Source organism: Pygocentrus nattereri, chromosome 12 (genome assembly GCF_015220715.1).
Source record: "Pygocentrus nattereri isolate fPygNat1 chromosome 12, fPygNat1.pri, whole genome shotgun sequence".
NCBI lineage: Eukaryota > Metazoa > Chordata > Actinopteri > Characiformes > Serrasalmidae > Pygocentrus > Pygocentrus nattereri.
Window position 1 is genome coordinate 16,988,000 of NC_051222.1, and position 18,517 is coordinate 17,006,516.

At 36.9% G+C, this 18,517-nt stretch overlaps 1 protein-coding gene across 1 annotated transcript; it reads right to left on the reverse strand.

Moving 5' to 3' along the window:
• Positions 1 to 4,132: 4,132 nt before the first annotated feature.
• On the reverse strand, positions 4,133 to 17,786 carry LOC108434715 (interferon-induced GTP-binding protein Mx3-like). The gene is made up of 14 exons (XM_017710056.2): positions 17,671 to 17,786; positions 17,380 to 17,410; positions 17,079 to 17,287; positions 16,372 to 16,503; positions 16,119 to 16,273; positions 14,815 to 14,953; positions 14,503 to 14,701; positions 14,322 to 14,400; positions 14,109 to 14,231; positions 9,849 to 9,981; positions 9,573 to 9,731; positions 8,682 to 8,758; positions 7,689 to 7,943; positions 4,133 to 5,836 (listed from the first exon to the last, which is right to left on the reverse strand). Coding segments are annotated over exons 1-14 (1,917 nt in total). The 5' UTR covers positions 17,672 to 17,786; the 3' UTR covers positions 4,133 to 5,611.
• Positions 17,787 to 18,517: the final 731 nt, after the last annotated feature.

Sequence of the window (18,517 nt, forward strand, 5' to 3'; positions counted from 1 at the left end):
GTTCAAGGGTTGAAACGTAAGCAGAGTAATTCAGAGCGGTTTGATGTGAAATGATGCACTATTGAGAAACTTGACCAGGATTTCTTTACAGTGGTGGTGATGGGAACCAGGAGTCAGATCTGTGTCTACAACACAAATATAAGCCTTTTATTTACTATCCAAAACCACCAGTGAAGCTACACGTGCTTTCTGAGTTTTTATATGTAATGTTGATGAGGGTTAAATAGTCCAACACTCAGAGTAGTTTGGTGTGAAATGCTAAGTTCTAGAGAAACTTACAGTGTCAGAACTGTTTACAGTGATACGAACCACTATTTAACCATCATCAACATTACATATAAAAACTCAGAAAGCTTCACTGGTGGTTTTGGATAGTAAATAAAAGGCTTATATTTCTATTTGTTTAAATAGCTTCTTTGGGAACCATTTTGCCTCACAACACCCATGTTTTTCTCAAATACCTCTGTCATCAGGCAGCATATTCATTAATATTTCATGTAAAAGCTTCTGTAAGGTGCACTGTAAAATAGTTTGTCAGTTTAACCTAAAAATACTTTATGTGGAAGGAAGCAACTGACTAGTTTTATTCAAGTAAAAAAATTACGTTGACTGAAAGAATCGTTCATTCAAAGATTTCTTTTAGGTTGAATCAAACTACTTCATTGACTTGATACCACTTGAAGTAATTTTTTATGGCTGAACTGACAAGCTATTTTTACAGTGTACCTTACAGAGGCATTAAAATCTGGGTCTCAATGACCTCTTAAACTAGGTTCATATCACTACCACTGTAAACAGTTCTGATTCTGTAAGTTTCTCTAAAACTCAGCATTCCACACCAAACCACTCTGAATGACGGTTTACATCTCAGCTATATAATTATGCAAAAATGCCAAATTTTGAGAATATTAATCCTTGTTACATCCTGTAAGCTGACTCTGTGTATACATTTTTCAATATAGCTGCTTTGTTAAATAATTAAGTTGTCATTCAGAATAGTTTGATGTGAAATGTGTTAAGGTTTTAGATATAAAATTACGGAATTGTTCACAGTGGTGGTGATAGGAACCTTGAGACGCTGTTTTATGTGAGTTTTGTGAAGGTTTTGGTTGAAAACATCTTATTAAAAGACATTCATGGTGAGGTACATACAGGGCGTCATGAGATAAAATAGTTGATTAGGAAAGCATTACATATAAAACTCAGGAAACTGATGTAAATTCACAGGTGGATTTGGATAGTAAATAAAATGGCTATATCTGAGTTGTTGGCAGTGTGACCCCTGGTTCCTATCACCACCACTGAGTCTGCCAGTTTATCTACAATTAACCATTTCATATCAAGCCACTCTGAATGACTCAATGAATGATTGATGTGGACATTTTGAAGAAAAAAAAACATGGCTGGAATTCTTCTTTAAGAGGCTGTTTTACTTAAAACATTGAATCATTTTAACACTAACAAAGCAAGACAGTTGTGTCCTTAACAAGGCAGTATAAACAAATAAGTATACAAAATAACAGTTTTAGAAAACATGATTAACATGGAAACATAATGAAAAGAAATAGAAGAAAAGATGAGACATTAAAATCATTTAGGGAGAAGCAATGATCCAAAGATTCAAAAGTCATTTAGTTTGAAATACTATTAGGGTGACTTTTGTATAAGTTCTGTTAAGGTACCTACCGTTGATGCAGGATTTGTAGACAGAGCACACACTGCTGTAGTTTCCAGCTGTGCTGATTTAAGAGAACTGAACATTAAATGTGCCTATATATAGTATTTTAAGTAGCTGTTGATTATCAAGGAAGTTCCATCTGGGACAGTAAAGTGCTTTGTTAAGCATTATCTACTATATTCATTAAAACACAGTCAGCATCACAGCATCTTTGATTTGAATAAAAATGAAGGAAGGCTAGGATGAAAATATTGTGGTTTCCCACAAGATGCTTGCATGTAACTTCTGTAAGTCTGAGCTGTTTATGGTCATTGTGTTTGGGAAGTGAAGTGGAAATGGTGCTTTAGTGTGCATTTGTGTCTGTTCTGCTTCCAAATACAGCACCAGATTATGCAAACGACCCCGAGACCAAAGTATTGACTAAAGCAATAAATTTGCTGCAGTTATGCAGTTATTGTGCTACTAATTCATCTTTTTAAAAGCTTTTATTCAAATGAATTTTGTAGGACCTTACATTTGCCTCACTGTTTTGAAATTACACTTTGATGAAGTGTAATAAAGTTTCATAATAGACTGTTCACTCTCCCGTCCAATTAGAGCTCATATCAATGTGAATTTATTGTTTTTGTGATGTCATAAAAATCAATACATAAAATAACATCAAAACATAAATCCACCATTTCAGTCTACAGCCGTTATCTCTGCCCTTTCACATTGAAGTTATAAAGAATGTTTTAGCCTGGATTGCTTTTTGAATTAAACATAATACAGCACAGTTTTCCTTGTGTTTTCTGTTTTCTCCCATGATATTTTTCTCTCACTCTTTGTAAGGGACTAAGTACTAAAAACAGTTAGAATTAATTTCTACATGGCAATTTTCCAGCCTCTCTTTATCCCTTAGAATTAAAAAGGTTGTTTGGTTCTCTTGTATTGTGTCTCATTCATGAGGCTGAAACATACTTTATAACTTCAGTGTGACACTGGGCTGTGTGGTGTTCATGTTCTTATTACTCAGCGGTCTGGTGATCCCACTGCATTATTCTTTTTTTAAATATTAACCATAACAATTTGCGTAAAAATACCAGATGTTTAAAATATCACAAGTGGCCAGCGTAGAGTTCTCCTTTAGCAGTTGAAGCCTGTCAGCAGCCTGTCTGTGTTGTCCACCCTCACACACACACATACAAAAATGTACACACATAGACACACTGTCACGATTGGCCCCTCCGAGTCTGGTCCATGTGCTTTTTGTTTACATTTTGATCTTCCATGTGCATTTGTACCGGTTTCCTAGTCCGTCCCCTTGTTTTGGTTACTCCGCCCCTGATTGTCTCCACCTGTGTTTCCACCTGTCCCTCGTTTACCCTTATGTATTTAAGGCTTGTGTTCTCCCCTGTCTGGTTACAGGTCTTTGTCTGAACCGTCTGAGTTGTTGGATGTATTGTATTCTCATGGTGTTTGGTGTTTGATTCAGTGTTCATTTCATCATGTCTGTCCCTCCTGCTCTCCGTGTTGGACGTTTTACCCTGGACCGGCTTGGGTATGACCCTGGATTTGCCCTTAATAAATGTTGCTTACCTCAGCACATGCGTCCACCTCCTCGCTCCATACCGTCACACACACACACACACACACACTAACAGCAGGCCACGTAGAAGGAGAACAGAGTGTAGGTGTAGTGTGAAGTCATTGAAAATGTGTTATTTTTTAATGTTTTTCCACAGAAAATGAGCAAAGGCCAAAGAATCTGATGTTGAAATAATAATAAATCACATCATTTTTCTTTTAATAAATAATGAAAATGAGTCCCACAGGCCCCAACACCACACAAGGGTTAAACTTTTATTTCAAGAAAATTGCTTTTCATGATATGAGCCCATTAAATGCACATAAACATGTAAATGGTCAATTATAAACTCCAGCTACAATTATCATAAGTGGAGCTAAAGGAAAAAAATAGAAAATGAGATGGAATAATCTCCCCTTAATCAAAAAACACTGTGCTGTTTATCATTTACCACAAACCTCACACATTTGGATGCGGATAGTTACTCTCCCTTATTCCAGCATTTTTTCAGTTCCTCATTTTGCTCTTAACAAAAGCAGAATTGATGTACAAAAAGTTTGGAAGATCAGCCTCACTGGTGTTATTAGAGGCAATCATGTGGCTTTGTTTCGTGATTGTTGCTTGAAAAATTGCACATTTACTGATACACCGATCAGCCATTTCATTAAAACCACCTCCTTGTGTCTACATTCATTGTCCATTCACTGCACTATGTAGCTTTACAGTTACAGACTGTAGTTCGTCTGTTTCTCTGCATGCTCTGTTAGCCCCCTTTCACCCTGTTCTTTAGTGGTCAGGACCCCCATGGACCCCCACAGAGCAGGTATTATCTGGATGGAGAATCATCTCAGCACTGCAGTGACACTGACACTATGTGGTGGTACGAGTGGATCAGACACAGCAGTGCTGCTGGAGTTGTCCACTCACTGTCCACTCTAATAGACACACCTGCACAGTGTGTATTAGTTGTCCTCTAGTCCTTCATCAGTGGTCATAGGACGCTTCCCCCTGGACGCTGTTACTGAGCATTTCGGTTGGTGGACTATTCTCAGTCCAGCAGTGACACTGAGGTGTTTAAAAACTCCAGCAGCACTGCTGTACCTGATCCACTCAGACCAGCACCACACACACTAACACGCCACCACATCAGTGTTACTGCAGTGCAGAGAAAGATCCACTCTGTGCCATTGATGATAGTAAAATAGTGTTTTATTTCAGATTTACCACTATTTTACCACCATCAATGGCACATGTTCACAGATCATTTTAGATAGTAAATAAAATGGCTTTATTTGTGTTAGACATTGTGACACCTGGTTCCTATCACGACTATTGTAAAGACAATACAGTTGGTAAGTTGCCCTACAATGTACTATCCTACATTAAATCACTCTCAATGGCTTTGTTAACATCTCAACAGCTTGAACTGTTACATAATAACACAAAATAACAATACTGGATATGAGTGTCGGCCAAATGTGTAAATGTAAATAAATCTAAACAATTTTAGAATAAGCACTCAAATGTAGAGTTTGTTTAATTTGGTGTCTTTACTCTTGATTAGGGTCATGTGATCACTTGTTAATCTGTATTTAATAAGACAGTGTAATGTACTACTTAGGGGCACAGATTTGCTTTAACAAGTGAGTGAACCACTGTTGGGAGGCTAAAGTCTAAATACTGTAATTCAATTGTAAAAGTATGTGAACAAATTACATCACTTAGAATTACTGTACAGTCATATATCTAATGGCTTATAAAATCACTTAAAAAAATACTAATAACAAGAATAATGTCGTGTTTTCTGATGCATATTCAGCACATATGTTTCTTTCCTTTTATAGTGGAAGGTTTTATTCTACTGTCATTGAAGTAGAATACATTTCAAAGGTGTTGGTATATTCTGGATTCTGTTTCACAATAGCATTAACACCACCTCGTTGTTTCTATACTCGTCCATTTTATCAAGTGAGGCAGAAATTCCGATGTGAGGTAACTGAAAGGTTCTTCTTTAAGTGGTAGGCCTTTTCTGAGAAACTAGTTCTCAGGGTCAGAGGTCATACAAAAGAGCATTAGACGTTTTATTAAACAAGTACTGTGTTCTTTCTGGATGTTCAGCTGCAATCACAATTATCCCAGCTGTCTTCTATGACATCTTCTTCAAGGTTTGCTGAAATCACTCAGCAATGTGTTTGATTCCTGCTTAATTCCTTCATTTTAAAATTTGTCAGTTGCATTACCTCAATACAACAACAGATTTACTTCATGTTATCTCTTATCTAATGATCACTGATCAAGGAACAGGGTCCCCTCTGATCCCCTGACTGGTGTTCTCTCCATCACTAGTCCAACAAATAGTATAGATCTTACATTGTGCTATAGATTTTGGCTTGAGCTGCTTTCAGCCGTTCTAGACGCTGGAACAAGTCGGCCCGCTTGTGTCCTCTTTCGGTACCTTCAGTGAGTAGTTTGGCCACGTCTGCGCCGTCTCTCAAGTCCATCATCTGATCACGCAACATTTTAGCTGCATCTTGTAGCATAAAGAGCAGGAGCAACATTGGAATGTAGTCTGACAGTCTCTGGTAGACAATCTGAAACCAAAGAGTCATATTTGAATAATATGATTATACAGTATATAATCCTTTCCCTCAACATCCCATGTTTACATTTAATGGTGTTTTTTTTGTCAATGACTGCTTTGTCTCAGACAGATCAGCAAGGGAAACTGTTGGTGCTCCTGCCACTAGGTGGAATAGTAAAGCACATTTCTTGCAGTAGATTAGAGCAGAATAAAGTATGACAAGAGTCAAGGACAAAACCTCACTTACTCCACCTGTACCAAAGTCCACAACTTGTCATTTTGTACGCTCATTTATGTGCTTTGCAGGAAGTGTCTAAGTATGTCCCACTTCTAAAATGTGCACTCTGTGCAAGACCAAGTCGATACACACTTTATGCATTTCTCTGATGCATCAAAGCACTGTTAAGCCAATTATATTATATTATATAGTTTCCAGGGTTTTCAATATACTGTAAGCATTAAGCATACAAATCATTTCAGTAACATACTCAGTGTGGGGGGGCATGATGGTCCAGGAGGACTGGGAATGATGGTCCCAGTGGACTGTAGTCTAGCACAGTTTTGTGATTTTCCTGTTCAGGCTCTTCTGATTAAACTCATTGGATAATTGAATGATTAGTAGGTGGGGAAGAGCAGGAAAATCGGCCTGTGCTGTACTCAGACCCCCAGTTACCCATCCATATTTCAAATATGCAGTACCATCCAAAACTTTGAAACCACTGATACTGAAACCACTGATATTGCTCATTGTTATACAGTAGTGATGTCTAATGTACTTGGCACCAAAGGATATTTTGAGATGTTTTATTCATTATTAGGAGTGTTTTGCAAAAACAAGACTGTAGAAAATGATAAACAATATACTGGAATTTTCTGTATACATTCTTTTTTGTCAGGTTTTCTACCGTGAGATTTAACCAGTACTTTTGAAATACAAGGCATTCTGGATATTAATGCTATTGGAACTTCATTCTTGATGATACATAATTTTCTCAGTCATTTTAGAAATGCTCTACAGCTTGGTTGATGATTCTGGACAAAATCTAACATCTTTATTTTCGATCAGCTTTTTATTAAACGGACAGTTCTGGTCCTAAAATCTGATTGGAATATATGCACACTTATTACCGCCTTGCAACAACTGAACTGTGTATTACTGCATCACTGTATGAAAAAACCTAACATGCTAAAAGATAGCTAACATGCTAAACAAATCCAACATTAATATCACACTCTTGAATTAAAGTATGTTTGGTGTGAAGGGAGCAGGCAGCTGTTTGAGATTTAGCCCCAGCACGAGAAGAGAGGCACTGCTGGATTGGTAAATTGCTAAATAAGACTCGTGGTAATTTGGTGACCAAAAAGGACTTCTAAAGCATAATGTTTTGCATTAAACAGTGCTGCATTATCATTGTGTTCATTGTTATACGACACAACAAAATCTTTAAGAAATTCATGAAATGACCGCAGTATATAGCAAAGGGCGACCAAACGTTCTCATTCAGTGGTCTGTGGTTGCTAGGCAACAATATCCTCCTCTAAAGTAACTACATCCACTTCACATCATGCTTAAGAACACCCTTCCCGTGATAAAATTGCAGTAATGCCCAGCCTCAAGTGGCTTATTGCTTCATTAACTTTGCACTATTTAAGAGCTGCACTGAACAATATTAACAATCATTTTATACATTTATCTGCAATCATATTAGTTTCAAATCATTGAGTACATTGAACATTTCTGACTTATTTCTGAATGATTTAGAAATGTAGAAATTAGGAATACTTTTTCTCCACCCAAAAATCATTTGTGTTCAGCATCAGTATTTCACAGCTAATAGTTCAATATATGACATCAGACCAACCTCATAGTAAAGGACAATCTTTTCTGGGATGAGCTTTCTGGTGTCAAGCGCTGCACAGCCACTTGATGAATAAATGCCATCATCATCGTAGAAGGCCTCATCTCTTAAATCCTCCTGAACTGAAAGTTTGGAGTTGCTGAGTTTGTGCTGAAAGATACTGTCCTGAGTGAAAACCAGTTGCTCCATACGAATGAACTCTTTGATCCTGGTCTCCACTTTGGCTTCTTGCTTTGACTGAATATCGTCAATCATTGTCTATGGAAAACATTTGAACAGTAGAAGTTAATGGAGGCCACATTGTTTACGCTGTGTGAATGAATGTTAATCTTTGACCTCTAATTATATCCAATTTGTGACAGAATTTGAACACTGATCTTACTTTTACTTTTTTAAAATGACGTCCTTGGTTCTACACTCATTGTATATTTTATCAGCCCTACTTATTATATAGGAGCCCTATATAGGAGTAGTTTGACAATTACAGACTGTAGTCCATCTTAAGCGTTCAATGCCACTAAAAGCCTGAGGCATTTTTTATGATAGTTTCAAAAATAAGATTTTGGCCTAAAATATATAAATCATGTACAACAGTTATGATGAAAATTGATGAAACACAATGAAAAAGTGTCAGGTTTCTCTGGTCTGGGTTTCAGACCTAGGGCTCTGCAATATGATAATAGTTACTATTATGGTAGTTTACATCAAACCACATCAAAACATAGTTTGTAGATAGTAATATGAATATAATTTCATTACAAAAAGAGAACAATTAGACCTGTATAGTTATATTTGGTGCAGCTCGGTACATGAAGTGTTAAATAAAACCATTGTATTAAACGCTTTTAATAGTTTTCAAAATGTGGCACCACAGATTATTTTCTGTCTGTATCAACTCATCAAACCTTGAAAAACTAGATATGGTGATGCAAACTGTGTACTGTAAAAATGTCTTTGATTTCATTACAGCTCCTTAAGGTAGAATAAAAAACTTACCATGGCTATGTATCTCAGATGAGGGTAGTTTTCAAATGAGATGTCACACACGTTCTTAAACTCATCTTGAATGACCTCTGAAAATGAAAGTGATTTACACTCATTTTTGAACTCCTCTTGCACAGAATTCTCTCCAAATACCATTTCAATTCAGAATCCTGACCAAAGTGAACAGTGCAATCACTCACATTTAGAGCATTTGGCAGCAGCCTGACTCAACACATTCTCCAGCAATCTGAAGAACTCTTTCACAATGCAAAGAACCCTTTAATCATGCAAAGGGTTCTTTGAGTGTTCATGGTTCTATATATATTTCTTTACTAAAGAACCCTTGACAAATCATAATTTTTTAAGCATATTGAAGTGTATCAGGCTTGATAAAATGTTATATATGATATTGATATGATATTGGGCTTTAGTATACATGTAGCTGTTTGCTGTCTGAAAGAAGGCTTAGAAGGCTCCATATGTTGTTCATGTTTAAATCCAGATAGTGTCTACAGAGCTTTCGTCATCCCACCAACAAAACTGAGAATAAACAACAGTATATATATTAAACCTCAGTTTGGCCTCTGACATCCAGTTTGTGTTGAATAAAGACATAGTTTCCGTTTTCTTTATGATTTTGTTCAGCAATTGAGGTGTGAGGTAAACTATTGCTTGGCTATTTATATTCATTAACTTATAATCTATTGCTAGACTAGCAGTCAGGACTGGCGGACACCACAGGGATTCCCAAAGGTTTTATGATGATTTTGGCTAATGCATGCTGGGTGTTGTGGCTAGAGAGCTCTGATGAGGCCTTGACATGACACAACATGACAAATAACACACACTCTAATTTAAGATTAGGCTGGAAATGCCAATTTAACATATGCTGAAGTTATTCACCTCTGATGATCTTCAGTGTTTCCATTGCTGGTTCTTCAAGAACATTCACCTGCTTTTTGACTAAAGACTCCAAACATGAATAGTCACTAAATGTTAGCAGTTCTCGGCCACGGTGCAGGTCATCATATTTATTGATCATTCCCTCCACGGCTTCTTTGACTGAATTCAGAGCCCAAAAGAAAGCAAAGACAAGTGATCAGGCTGAGTGCTGCCACGTCTGAGAAGCAAAATATGTAGTATGGTTGGATAAAAAATCTCCTTCTTTGCTGCTCTTACATGATAACTGGCTGGTCCTTAAGTATCCATCCCATTGTTTGAAGACTGGGCGTAGGAGTCCATATATATTTTTGTGCTTTGCATCCCCTGTTCTACCCAATTCATTGATGCGGTCACTGAACTCAATTATAATCTGGATGCATAGAGGACAAGAAGAAAGAAAATGTGGCGCACCACAGAGGTTAAGCTGTCTTTAGTTGACAGCTTACAAAATTATGATCATGCCTCTCAGCCATTCGCAGTCTGCCCTAAATGCTCTTTTTGTAGAAAAACTCCCAACAAAACTCCTCAAACAAACCTGCAGTGAGAACGGCGCTGGTAGCAAATTAGCCTGAATGATTAGACTAAGAAAACGTTGGAAAGGTGTTACTGATCGGCGTATAATGCCTGACATAGGCTATCCTGATCATCTGGAGTGTGGTGCTGCTATTATTTCATTCCTGAACATGAAAACGCTTTGGATTAAAGTGTGTTATCTGGGTTACTGTAATTTCTAAAATCATTTTAGCATGTCTAATGTTAAATTATGCTACAGAACACTGTTAGTTCATTTGCTATCTTTTCTTAGATTTAGCTGCTGATTTAGCTTGATAAATCAGTTGGATTAAACAGGATCGTACAGCATTGACATTTGTGATTAAAACAATGCATGTGAAGATAAGTGTTAACACACTTGCCGTTCTTTGTATTGCTTCATTAAGGTTTGCTAAAAGACCTCGTGTAAAAGAGAGTCCTCCTCAGCATCTGACATCGCTCTGACTAGTGTTAGTTTTAGCATTAGCCCATCTGTAGGAGTGGCTGCAGTCTCTACAAACTTCTAAGCACTTGTTACTTTAACAACTGAATGAATTCCCTGGTTTGATTAAACACAGTTTACATTTTTTTGCTTTTGCTTTAAATCCGCCTACCAGCGCATTTGGTTATACTTTAAGGGCACATGACCTGTCAGTAATTAAGGCATTTACTAATGAATAACGAATCAGAAAATAATGAGTTATTAATCAGGAACAAATGAATAAGTCATATATTGACAACCACAAGACTAAATTACTAACCCATGCACTAATGAATGAAGGTAATAAAGGCTTTATTCAGGGCCTGAATTTATAAGGAACTCATGTGTTAATTAAGCATACAAAAAGAGTGTTAGTACACGTTGAGAACTGCTAGAAGCTGTTAGTTTCATTCTGTTCATACAATTTAAAATCACCTGTCACACTGCAATGTCATACTGTTACAGCATAAACATAAACTGCTGTGTGTTTAATAAACTGTACACTAGTTTAATTACTGAAAGTAGGCATTTGATTTAATCAAAACTGTGAATTATCTTAATATATGCCACAGTTATTCTGAAATATACCACAGAAGTTTCCTATTATACATCTGTTATTTTATTTATTTATTTTTTTAATTGCTATATGTAAATGTTTTAGTAATGGAAACACAGCATTTTCAAATGTAACACTTCACCTGTTTCTGCAGCTGGAAATTACTATTTTTCTTTGCCAGTAAATGGCAGTAATTGTGATAAATGCTATATGTCAAGTGGCCATAGAGTCTTGAGTGAATATCTCTCGTAAAACATTATAGAGAAACAAATGAAAATAATTGAAATAATTAAAAAAATTTATATTTCTCTTTTTGCCTTTTTCTTACTTTTAAAGGTGAGTTATGAATATGCATACTGTCTTATACATGTAATTTACATTGCAGATATAATATTTACATGTGGTATTGTTGTCTGAGTGTTGTATGTATTTTCATGCCTCACCTCTTTTTAGACTAACGTGTAAAACGTGCAGCTGTTATCTGTGGTGAAACAGAACGGATTTGCAGATGCTATTATTTCAAAATTTGTTGTAAAGTAGCTTAAATACTTGGTTTGCTGCTTAATTATTTTCAGTAAACCTTTTTGGTTTTAAGAGTAGTAAGGTTTGTGTTTCTCATGAACGTCGTGTGATTCTAGTAGTCTGACCGGTTAAAATCACATTGATGATCATATTGATTTTATGCTGCTTGTTTCATTTGTTATTCCTCCTTTGTCAGGGACTCTTATTCTGAAGGGCTGTGTGTGCGCAGTTCCAGCGCTTCACAGGGCCTAGCAGTAAACAGACTGAGCCGAGACAGTGATAGGGCGATAACTGCGCTTAGCCGAGTCTTAACCTGGCGCGATGTTCTCCCCTTTCTTTTGTTCTCTATTCTTCAGTAAAGCTGAAAACTATTGAAAACACCACTCGCTGCAGTATATTCCTTTTCCGTGTACTACACTGACATATTCACCTGCTCTGGTTCTGTGTATTGTGTAAAAGTCATGAGATGATGATAAAATATGCTTTTTTATTCCTGTGAATTTCGTCAATGTCATGTTTTATATGAGCCATATTGTGCTTATCTTTCATGACTGTTTTTGAAAGGGCAAAAGAATGACTGTCAGTCTGATAGTGATGATTAACCTCTGCTATTTTGTCAGCTTTTAATATAATAAAGTGTGACTGGTTCATCACTTTTACTTTAGGAGGCACTAACATTATAAATTAATCATGATAAATGAGTATAATCAGTAATAAAGTGTGACTGGTTCATCACTTTTACTTTAGGAGGCACTAACATTATAAATTCATCATCAGTCATCAGTGATCATTGCTGTCTTTATAATGAACTGAGAATTGACTGCATGGTTTTGTATTTTTCTCACTGACACACCTCAACCAGCACAGACTCCAGGAGAAAGGCACTGCACTTTCCTCATCAACAATGAACTTATTTCTGAGTTAATGTGTTGTAAAACAATGTCAGTGCAAGCTTTTAATTTTATTAAACAGTCACTAGGTGGGTAGAAACAGACAAGGTAACATAAGAAGCTAAAAACAATTAACTTAAGACCTGACAGATAGAAACAGGCAAATATAAGGGCTGCTTACACAGCATGATGAAGCAGAAGGACAGGATGATGAAAGGATGAAGCTACAGAAAAAACACAGTTGACTTTGATAGGCATAATATTCCAGAGCGCTGTGTCTGAGGGGGATCTTGTGACAACAAACATTAATTAACACATGAATTCCTGATAAATTCAAGCACTGAATTAAGCCTTGATTACCTTCATCCTCATTCATTAGTACATGTGTTAGTAATTTAGTCTTGTGGTTGTCAATATAGCACTTATTCATTTGTTCCTGATTATTGACTCATTCATTTCTGATTAGTTATTAATTAGTAAATGCCTTAATTACTGGCAGATCATGTACCCTTAATGTAATGTGTTACGGCATATTTTTAAATGTAAAATGCTCTCATCTGTATGCTCCTAAATTTTCCTTTGTACTGCTGAACTTTTCTATTTGTTACCACAAATGCCACCAGGCAGCCTGAAATAAAAGCTTTACATACATACCAAAAAATTAATAGTGCTTTGTAAGCAACGTATAAAGTCTAATAATGCATGATAAGGCTATAATAAAGTTATGTAACTAATTATTTGATGATTTATAAATGTATGAGTATCACTATCCATTATAATGCATTCTATATAGATACTGGCCTGTGCATAAACATAAAGCACTTGTACATACTAACATATAAACATCTAAACATTTAAAATGCCATGCTTGAAGTAAAGTGATTATTGAAATGTAATATTATTTGAATGTTAAATATGACATCAGCTGGTAAATATGACAAGCTGAGTTGCAAAAGCTTCCGTCCTATTTAATTAATTAGGTGCTACCTAGTCTCTAGAGCATGATTTTCCAATTTAAGACTAGAAAAACCCTCTTCTGATGAAGCCTCTTGAAGGTGAGAGGGACTGCAAGCTCTTTAGAGTAGATACTTGTATGCTGTGAATTTTTTACACAGAATATTTTGTCTGTTCACAGAATTTGTGGCTGAATATTTTGTCTGTATTTTTTATCATCTACACCAGGCTAGCGGTTAGGATGAGGTGGATCCCCGGTGCTATTTGTGTAATGCATGCTGGGTATCGTAGTAAGAGAATGTTGATCGTGACGAAAACAATATAAACATACAAAATTGTGAATTCATTCAGAAATGAAGAGGCTGAGGGATACAAGGCTACACTCAGGTATACTACATTTCATCACAATAACCTATCAAATAAAATATTAGCTTTAGGCTTGAATGCCCCTTTAAGAGTGCCCTCTTTGAATCTAACTACGCATTGGGTTTCCATGTAATAAGTGTGTGAGATAATTGAATCTTGTGGTGGTTGGAACTGGTTTTACATCAGAAGTTGGCTACCTGACTCAGAAAAGGTCCCATCATTTTGTGGTCTAGTGGAGGGCCTTTGTAATATGTCTTTAGCTCCGCTTGCAGCTGAGATAGAAGGCTTTGGACCTGATCTGTCAAACGTGGAAGTGATTTCTGTCAGGGAGACAAAGTTTTGTTTGGAATACATCTTTCAAAGTTTTCTGAGACTTTTTTTCAGTTAACAATAAAGAGCACTGTACTAACCTTAATGTGGTCAACCAACTCTCCCGTAAGCTTTCTCCCCAAGCACTCTGTGGTAGCTTTATCTTCATTCAAAAGTGAGCTGAGAAACAAGTGTTTATTGAGTAACACTGTAAATTTTCATGTAATTTAATCATATCTATTAATCAAGGTACATGGCATGTCGCAAAGTATAACACAGTACCTAAAATATGTGTGGCTCTTAAAGAAATCTCTCTCAACCTGCATGGCCTCAGTCAAAGAGATCATATCGTTGATGTCCTTTTGGCCTCGGCATCGTACAATGATGTAGCCTTTACTGAGAGGAATTACTTTGCCCTGGACGATCTTCAAGACATCTTCTTCTGCTCCTTTGTCAATCAAATCTGGTTTTGTAAGGATCGCTGTAAGTGGAGAGCAGAAACATTGCATTTCATGAGAGAATGTAGAGTGAATACATCACAATATGATATAACACTACACCATAATTCCAGGTTAGGAAAGATATTTCAAGTACCTAGAGTCCTGCTTCCATGAGGATCCACTTCCTGTGCCATTCTCAGTGCTTCTGTTGTGGCTATATCAACGTTACAAGGGACCACGACTAAATTGATTGTTTCCTTTTTGGTGATGTATTTCAAAATGAGACTGCGGATCTAGAAATGTGAAAAGGAAAGTTAGAGTTCTTTTTCACGAAAGCGGCTGTTATTTTATTCAAGTTTTTTGTGGATAAAGTTCACATGAAAAAGACCTGAGACATTACCTGAGAATTATCTGAGAAACTAAGACCACTCTAGTGCAATCTTTAGCTCACAGTCTTAAAGGGGAATGTCAGAATTGTTAAACATAGCCCTATTGACATGGCCAAGAGTGGTTTGTTGTGACTGTGCCATTCTACAGAAACCTATTGTGTCAGAATCGTTCACTGTGGTGGTGATAGGAACCAGACATCTGAGTTGAGAGTTTAATGCCTATACGTCATAGAAAATAATTGCAACAAAAAGCAATACATTTGCTGCCAGACGCCTTTTTTTTTATTGCTTTGAAAAGCTTTTGGCCTGTTTTTTTAACACGCAAGGCGGAGAGGTACATGCCAAAGAAAACATGCAGATTTACTATTTCACCCTCATCAACATTACATATAAAGACTTAGCAAATAAAATGGCTGTATTTGCATTGTAGACATTGGTTCCTATCAGCACCACTGTACAGAAATCAGAGTCAGCAAGTTTCTCTACAGTGAACCACTTCAAACCAACCACTCTGAATGACTCTGTTCACATCTCAACCACTGAATCATACAGCAGTTTTGAAAAACAGTGAATCATTAAAAATAAAGACACCAAGTAGAACCAGAATGGATTCTTTGAAGGGATGCTAGAACAAAATTTTTTTAATCCCTAAAGAACCTTTCAATGGATGGCTCTTTAAAGAAAACCAGTTTATAAACTAGATGTAAGTGAGTGTGAAGAACTTTTTAAAGCTTAAAAAAATCAGCATATTGTAAAGGTTCTACAACAGCTGTATTTCCAAGCCAGAACTATTCCATAGGCAAAGGGAACATGTCTCCATATACTTTTCAAAATGCCAAATTTCTCATTTTTGACCAATTTAAATGTGAAAAATGTTCACTATTACATACATTTCATCTGCATATGTGTATATGTTTATATATATTTCCATATAGATGCCCATATTTGCAGATATTTAAATATTAAAAAATGGCAAAGTTAAATATATTTAGCATTGATGTTCCAAAACATCACATTGTCGCATATATATTTCATATATATTGAGGGACTTCCTTGTCCTTCTGCTCACCTGGTCTCCAATGTCATCTGGCTGACCCTTCACAGGAACTCTGGTTATGCCAGGGAGATCAATGAGAGTGAGGTCGCACACATCAGGGGAGGATATGTCTAAAGTGATCAGATCATGGCAGATCCCCACCCCGTCTCCAGCTAGAGCATTCTGGGCTGTGTAGTAAATTACACAAAACTGCATAAGGAAAATTTGTACCTTCATAAGACTGTGGCACTGCTTATAAGTTGTTATGGTGAATATGGACTCTTGCCTTCTCTGACCAATTTATCCACCTGTGATGGATCATAAAATGTTTCGGAATGACCGGCATATGAGATTTTTCCCTCCCATTTCCCTTTTTTCTTCCTCAGTTTTATCTCCAGAGGACAGCGAGTGACGATACCTAAAAGGTGTCAAACTGAAAATGAAACCAGACATCTATAATGCCACTTAAATATAGATTATTCAAATATTGGGAAAAGTGACGCTGCACTGATGGGGTCAGTTCCATCAAACATAATAGATTCAAGACATTTAGCTGTTGGAGTGAATTCAATTTGCTGCATCAGACAGAGTTTTACAATTGCAATCAGCCTAAATAAGAATGGGCAGATTTTGTCTTCAGACATGCTGGTTTAATAATTTATTTTGGCTGATGTACACATAAGGGAAGGATTTAAGTGCTGCTGCTACACTTGTTCCAAAATGTCACAACATAATAAAAATAAATAAATAAATAATATATAATTCTGCTAAACGGCAGCTGCCTGTTACTTTAAATGTAGCACTTTATTTGATTCGTACTATTTAAACAGGCAATTATCAAAACCATTAAAGATCAAATGATGTTTGCGTTCTGGCTTTGGACAATGCCAGTGTGATTCGTTTGGCTAATTGAGAAAAAAACCTTCCCTTAGCCAAATCTAGCAGATTTTAAACACACGTTTTCTACGTGAGGTCATGAGGAAGTAAATTTACCGCTGCCTCTCGGAAGGGCCACCCCGGAAAGCGCCTCCAGAACAGAGCTTTTCCCAGAACTCTGATCTCCTACTACCGCGATGGAGGGCAGATTCAGATCTTTGTCAATGCCAAGCAGCCTCAGAGAGTCAATTAACTCAATAAAAGGCCGAACTTCATTTTGCAAGTAGCTCTGGAATGTGACATCATTTTCTAAGGTTGCATGTTTGCTGAGACACAGAAGAACCAAAGTTATCAAAGTTATTACCAGCAATGGAAAAAAAACATGAATTTTAAGCTAAAAACTATGACTGCCGCTTACCTTTCCTCTAAATCTTGCTGTGAGTCCATCACTTTACATACAAAAGAATGAATGAGCTCAATATTAATGGATGGATCCATAAAGAATATGTTACCTACCTTTGCTGCTAATCAAAGTCCTTATTTTATAAAATCAACAAATGAGGCTTAGCAAACAGTCTTAGCCTTTCAATGATCACCCCACAATGACTGAAATATTAAATAGCATCTAAGGCATTGATCAATAGCACTGAACATAAGGGATATATGCCAAATGCGAAAAAAAAGAAGAAGAAGACTCGCTAGTACTTACTGTTTCAAGTAATTTGTAGAGCCCTAGTTAAGGTCAGCGTACAACATTAGCACAGAAGACAAAGCAATAAAATGTTTTCTTGTCAACCAGTGAAATACTGTCCACAGTGATTTGCATGTGACGCCAAGAAGACCAAGGTCCTTTAAGCATGTGTGTTTTATTATAGCTGGATCAAGCATATCTAATGGCAATGGGATGTCCATAGTTAAACATTGATATTGATAAGACTAGAGAATAGAATGAATCCTTTCCTGGCAGTCCAGGCCCACCAGTGTTTGACCTAGTTTCCTGTCCAGATAGCACCAAGCTCGAAATGTTTAAGTAATTAGCTTATACAGTTCTTTTGTTCAGAACATTCGAATTGTCTGTATTACTTCATCATAGCTTTGTAGGCTGGGTCTTTGCACCATCAACTCCTCCTTTGATTAGTCTGTCGTACTGATTAAGACCAGTGTGCACTTTTAGTCTTATCTACTGAAGTTAAGTGATATTCCATTATTATGTGAGAGGGAAATTTCACCTCCGCATTTAACCCATTTGTGAATACATACACACTAGGGGGCAGTGAGCACACTTGCCTGGAGCGGTGGGGACAAGGACACCTCAAGGACACCTCAAGGACACCTCAAGGACACCTCAGTCATGGACTGTCGGCACTGGGGATTGAACCAGCAACCTTCCGGTCACAGGGCCAGTTCCCTAACCTCCAGCCCACGACTGCCACAAGTAGTAGAAGTAGCTATCTCTGTACATTTGTGCTTAGCTAGCATTAGTCTCGTAGGGCCAGGCTGACTGAGTACTGAGAATACACATCTGGGGAAAAGCATGAGAATTTTTGGGCTAAGTG

Coding starts and splice junctions, on each gene's coding strand:
- LOC108434715 (XM_017710056.2), bottom strand. Junction 7,944..8,681: donor ATCTGAGATACATAGCCATG/GTAAGTTTTTTA, acceptor TGTTTTCCATAG/ACAATGATTGACGATATTCA. Junction 5,837..7,688: donor AGATTGTCCTTTACTATGAG/GTTGGTCTGATG, acceptor CTTTGGTTTCAG/ATTGTCTACCAGAGACTGTC.